This window comes from Oncorhynchus nerka, linkage group LG24 (genome assembly GCF_034236695.1).
Source record: "Oncorhynchus nerka isolate Pitt River linkage group LG24, Oner_Uvic_2.0, whole genome shotgun sequence".
Classification (NCBI taxonomy): Eukaryota; Metazoa; Chordata; class Actinopteri; order Salmoniformes; family Salmonidae; genus Oncorhynchus; species Oncorhynchus nerka.
The window spans coordinates 17,561,927-17,568,421 of NC_088419.1; the positions used below are offsets into that span (position 1 = coordinate 17,561,927).

The 6,495-nt window shown below is 44.9% G+C and overlaps 1 protein-coding gene across 1 annotated transcript; it reads right to left on the reverse strand.

The window, feature by feature from the left end:
- Positions 1–355: 355 nt before the first annotated feature.
- On the reverse strand, positions 356–6,197 carry tmem151ba (transmembrane protein 151Ba). The gene is made up of 2 exons (XM_029631037.2): positions 5,938–6,197; positions 356–2,073 (listed from the first exon to the last, which is right to left on the reverse strand). Exons 1-2 carry the CDS (start codon positions 6,022–6,024, stop codon positions 622–624), a joined length of 1,539 nt encoding a protein of 512 aa, XP_029486897.2. The 5' UTR covers positions 6,025–6,197; the 3' UTR covers positions 356–621.
- Between the last annotated feature and the right edge of the window lie 298 nt (positions 6,198–6,495).

The window sequence follows — 6,495 nt, forward strand, 5'->3', positions numbered from 1 at the left end:
TATGACAACAGCAAAATGCACTACAATTTAAGGTGGAGTTTATTCTCTGGCCAAATGTCTGTTAGTGTACTTTGCTTTTTCATGTTCTCTATTTATAGATAGTGTGGAAGCTAACATGACACTTTGGTTAAGGAAACACAAACTGATATGAACAGAGCATTGTGTTTGGTCCAGAATGGTGGTGGTGTGCATTCCGCGCAACATATGTCCTTCCAAATATCATTCTCAGATCATTATGTCCATTTGTCGCAGACTGTCTGATTTTGCCTATGAATGTGTTTTTTTCATACATGCTTTGAGATAGTTACATAGTCTATTACTTACTGTGATGAACATATCACTGGAGGGCATCTCGTGTGAGATGAGCTGGGCTGCAAAGGAAGTTATGGAAAAGGTGGAGTGAGCATTCAAAATGTGCATTTAACTCAGTACTGTCTTTGATAAACAGTGTTGGAAGAGGTCTGGAAGGGTTCCGGAATGCCACTGGTGTGTCATGTGGTCTAATGGAGAGGAAAAAAAGATCCAAAAGGAAGGTTCATTATCCAGTCAGTGTCCTCCCAGAGAAAGGACAGTAACATTACATTCCTTGTTCAGGTCTGGACTGGGAGGCCCAGTGCTGCGTCATATAGAGGTCTCCACGCAGGATCCATTCCTGTGCAGCGAGTGGTTCAGGCAGCCCTCGTTGCGGTGCACGATGAGCACAGGGAAGTAGAGCGCGTCCTGGTAGTCCGGTGGATTCTCCTCGCTAGTCAGCTGGCCCGACGGTGTCAGGCAGCGCGTGCTCTCTGTGGGGCACGATGTCTCATTGAGGCTGCCGCTGCTCCGCCACAGGCAGCTGCGCCGTGATCCGTACAGCCGCGACAGCGAGAAGCGGCTGCCGCTGAAGGGGATGCGCGGGCTAGTCCCAGTGCAGATGCTCAGGGCGCTGCGCGAGAAGATGGACGAGCTGCTGATGGTGCGGTGGCAGCGCTCGCAGTTCTGCCGGTAGCTGCCGTAGCCGCCGCACACTGAGTAGGTGTTGGCATTGCCGCCGCCACCTGACGAGAGCTGAGCCAGGTCCATGAGTACAGCCTCTGAATAGCTGGGCACCAGCTGCTGGTTGGAGCGGATGTGCCACTCCAACTCGGTGCTGTCGATGGTGTTGACCCGAGGGATGTGGCGGCAGTATGGTCGCTCCTCAGATGGTGTGACAGGGACATAATCGAAGCCGAACAACTTCTCCACGTGGTAATGGACATAGGCCGTGCGGTACTCGGTTAGCACGCGCAGCGGCCAGGAGAAGGTGAAGGCGGCGGCTGTCCAGAACACGTAGTTGGACACGTACCAAGGCAGGTGGTCCGGATCCGAGAAGGCAATCATGTACTCCTTAAAGTCTACATTCTTCAGGTGCATTCCCTCCCGGGCCTCCATGTAGTCGTCCAGGCCCTCATTCTCAGTGAAGAAGCGGGCCCGTTGAGTCAGGTAGGCGTTCTCCGACTCCACGTTGGCGAAGCTAAAGCACTTAGTGAACCTCAGCTTCGTGACAGGGAAGCAGTCTAGGCCCTGCAGCTGCTTGGATATGTCCTTCACACCACAGTTGCTGTAGTCGAACTCCGCCTCGGCCACATGCGTGTTGACTCGCTCGTGGTACACCTGCGTGGTGGTGTATGCGTCTCCGTTACGGTAGCGTGTTACCTGTCGTGTCCGCCGCACATAGTGGTAGCTGATGGCCTTCCACCAGATGCAGGGCGTGGCCTGCTGCATGCGCCCGACACGCTCTCCCACACTCTCCACGTTCACCTTGTGCTGTAGCTGGTTGTGGGTGTGGCAGTGCCAGCACTCCACCAGGTAGACCACGTAGAGCATGACCATGAAGGCCACAGGGATGTAGATGTAACCGTTGGAGCAGGGGCTTTCGTGGTACATCATGGACTTGACCTTGTAGGCACTGTCGAAAGAGAGGCGCGTCACCTTGGTCACGTGGCACCAGGTCATGGCCCCCACGCAGCCGTACATGAGCAGGGACAGGATCAGGCATTTCCAGTGGCTCTCCCTGCACAGGGATTTACTGAGCGACTGCTTCAGGGGCCGTTGCTGCACAGAGGGAAACAGAGAGAGAAAATACCAATCTGAGTCTGTGAAAACATACCTGCAAGCATTGTGGACAAAATAAATGTCAAATACCTGATGAGAATGAATCAATTGATTTTTTAAATAATAGCTATCTTTGAAATAACTCTATAGAAACACTAAAAGCACCTGCTCTTTGCAACACATGAAATATTTCGAGAAATAGTCCGCATTCTAAGTGCATTAACGTATCTTATGCCTAAGCAGAGAGCCGCTTGATCATGTCTTTGCTTGTTAAGATCAAACGGCTCACACACTTCATCTGAACTCTCAACCTTTTCATGAGAATCTGCTTGTTTCCATTCCAGGCCATTGAGAAAACATGTAATGCGTTTGTCGCCATGAAGTATCTCACAGATACTACCAGCAACTTCAAGTGAGTGTGAAGCACTCCCAGTTTATGGCCCTATGTTTGTGTATATAGGAGTCTTCTGATCAAATATACAATAGCATAATAAAAGTGAAATTAGCTATATTAGCTACAAAATAATGTTTTACTCATATAAATAGTATTTATTTAAACAGATATCTAAAACACTTTGGATTCCAAAATTGTGAACCGTTAAGAGAGCAAACCATCCAGAAGAAATCATGCAGCCATTTCATCCAGGCACAATGAAGCTGGTGGTACCTTTTCCACCCCAGGGCACCGAAAGCCCCAGTGCCTGCATCAGGAGCTGGTCACGCCTTATGGGAGTGCAGCCTGCCCACACGCTTGGAAAGGGATCCAAAAGCCTCAGGATGGTTGGATTATAGCGCAGTCCATTCCTACATTTGCATATCAGTCATCACACAGGGGGCAGAGATTGATTGGCTTAATGGTGTATAGTACAGGAGGCTCGCTGCCTGGACATCATGGGGTGATACTTTTGGCAGTGGCTTAATTTGTTGGAACTAAACAGTAGCCTACAGAGGGTAGGCAGGACATTGCAACCAGCTATGAAGAGGAGGCATCATGCTTCAATGGTTATTTTTCGTTGCATAGGTTATTTATGCAATAAGGCACGAGGGGGTGTGGTTCTTATGCACAAAGCAATGCAGAGTGCCTGAATACAGACCTTAACCGTGGTATATATTATACCACAAACCCTGAGGTGCCTTATTGCTATTATAAACTGGTTACCAATGTAATTAGAACAGTAAAAATAAATGTTTTGTCATACCTATGGTATACGATATACCACAGCTTTCACCCAATCAGCATTCAGGGCTCGAACCACCCAGTGTATAATACCGGATAGTACTGTATAGACAACCTTTTTGGGGATTTAAATACAGGTTTCGCCAAACTGTATTCCAGGTTTTTACAAAAGACCATCTCTGATATGTCGTGAGCAGAAAAACAAATGAGCAAGCCGTGCTCCTAACATGACAGCACTGAGTAAATAATAGATGTTCCTTCTCCATAATTATCCTCCCCCTACCTTGTCACATGACATGGTCCCTATGCCCCCTGTCAACATGACGCCCCACAGGGCAGAGGGCTTAGCACTGAACTTCCCCTTCTGTTGATATGCTACTGCAATAGAATAGTATTCACTCACTGGCAGTGGATAAACTCTAGCCAGCACCGTAATCAATCTAACATAACACACTTTCCAGCTCCTGTTGCATGGAGCTGTTGTGCCCTCTTTTTGAATTGAGCATAAAGTAATATGAGTTTAAGCAGCATGACATGAGATCGTGATTGATTGTAGAGGATGGGGGTGTCCTTTGGTACTCATCTAACATTCTACAGTTTTGAAGGGATACACATTGTGTTTGCACAGTGGATATTGCACTACATTTTCTTTTAGACTTTTAATTTGAAGGAAATACTTTTATTTCTTCTACTATTTTTGTGCATTTGCCTGGTGTCCAACAGATAATGTTTCACATTGTGTTATACAGCATGCCTGCCCTTACCTATGGCAGTAGGGAATGTTCAAGCTCTGAGCATCTCGAGGTGCCTGAGGAAAGATACCATCTGGTCTTATGATCTATTCTGGTCCCATGTATATCATGCATAGCAAAAATCAATACATCTTATATTGATCATGACCACTTGCCTCATCAATGCAGAAACAGGCTATAGAGTGTTTGGGAAACCTTAGAGGAAAGCAGGATAGCAGGTACAGACATTTTTCAGTCAATTCTAGATGTAACTTGATGAATATTTTTTATTAGGAAGGCATTGCAGTCATTTCGCCTGACATTTTAAGCTTCATTTGATGAAAGCTGTGGGAATCTTCATGGTAAAATGGTGAAGCTAGGGGAAATGGAGGCAGCTGAATTAATACTATACAATGAAATAATGATATGAAAAATGATTGTCTTGCTGTGTGGGTGGATAATGCCTACTTCATGGATAATGTCTTCTTTATGGATAATGCCTACTTCCTAATGAATTCTGTAGGAGCTGAAAACAGCCATAATGATGACACTCAGGTGGTCTGATTTTCACCAGAGGTGTGTTCAACAAATGGTGTTGATGAAGCACAAAGTGAGGGTAAAGAAGTGTCCCACTTTCTACCCGATTACTTTAGGGTTTCTCTGGGTTCACACTGTCAGATTGACAGGCTTTCATTCACACTACCTGTGACATGGCGTTTCCACTTGTAAATGACCTATTTTTATAGGGTACAATATGTTATAAAACAACCATTTTGTGAAATTACGAGAAAACGTTGCACATGCAAAGTTTGGTAACAGAATGATGGCATCAACAACACAAACCCTCATTCTGTTACCAAACTTTACATCTGCACTGTTCTTCAAGTAAATTGCGTTTTTGTAAAATGTTCAGTGGAAATTGTTAAAGGTAGTCCTTGTGCAAAGAGTTGTATTTATTGTTTAATTTTGCAATTATTGGTTTTTGTTTTACATACATTTTAAAGTGAAAAATCGGAGTCTCAGCATCACTATGTTACCGTGGAATTACCCCCAATTGAGTTTCTGTCAAGCTGACACTTCTCTCTTGTTAAGACTGGCTCTGTGGTACATACAAATCATTTAGTGTAATAGAAAGGCCCATGGAAGAGATGCCCAACTAAAACAAAAGTTTGACTAAACATTAGCACATCTTGATACTTAAACCTACTACTTGATTGGAATTGTCAACTCTTCAGTCTTATGTTTAGTCCAGAAGTGTAACGGGAATTGTGAATGTAAGCTAATGAATATATTAAAATGGTTAGTGACACATCCTATGAACTGATAATAAACCCTATTAAATCCTCAAAATATAAAACACCAGCAGTTAAAAACAATTATACAATAGTGTTCCCTGATCAGAAGGACACTATAAAAACAAGGGTTCATTGTAGCAATTACAAATAATAATAGTTTGTGAAATGCGTCCAGAATGTTACTATTGCTGTATAAATGAATATTTAAAGGGCTTTAATAATCCCTTGCCTTGACAGGAGTTGTGGCCTATAGCCTGTCATTACGATATCTCCTCAGACAGAGAGCTGTCAATCATTTTGATACCCACCAGAAAGGGACCATATAACGGGGATGTTTTACAGTGGCTGGAGACGAGACAAAAACAAGCGCAAACTCACGCACAGCTAACACAACATATTGAATTAATAATATGGTCAAAATTATAGGCTATTTATAATTTACATGATAAACGGTAAAAACCGTATTGCTGCAGCGCGTAATGCGGTTATTATACGTGGGTAATTGAGCCGCTATCTCTGAATCAGATTAGGGCTCAGGTTATGGGTGATTTAGCTGTGATATGAATATCAACTATTTTGCCAATTGCACGATTCGCCTAGCAGCTCTCGTGCAGCCGCAGGCGCAAAATTGAAGGTATACAACGCGGTTCTCTTCTCTCACCTCCTCGCGGGGGCTTTCCTCTGTGTCCTCCTCTGGAACGGTAGTGGTGCTGCTCTCACTGGCCGTGGCAGCCGATGCTGGGGACATATTGACAAAGGCAAAAACACAGAGGCATGGATCACCTTAGGAAAACTGAGGTTCAAATCACAGTGCAACGTAAACTCGCCAGCAAGCCTATCGCGGGATACATAATCCAACCCGATTTAGCCGGAAGGAACCTCTACATCATGGTTAACAATGCTCCAGTTTCAAAGCAGCATCTTCTTCCCCACAGAATCTTTGATGTGAGGTGCCGTTGCATGGCTACGGGCAGCCTTTATCCAAAGCGTAATGTCCTGAGTTCATATGTCCGCGGTAGAAAACAACGGGCTCCTTCCTTTGCGCGTTGATGCAGGTGCTTCCGAAAGGCGATAGAGTAGTGGGAAATGGTAAAGACATCAGTCAGTCCCCGTCAGGATAAAATGGTCATGGCAGCTGCATAAATTAGCCTCAGTAAATGAAAAAACAAGTGCACTACTGGGCTATATAGGACAAAGACAAATACTCTGTAGACTATTC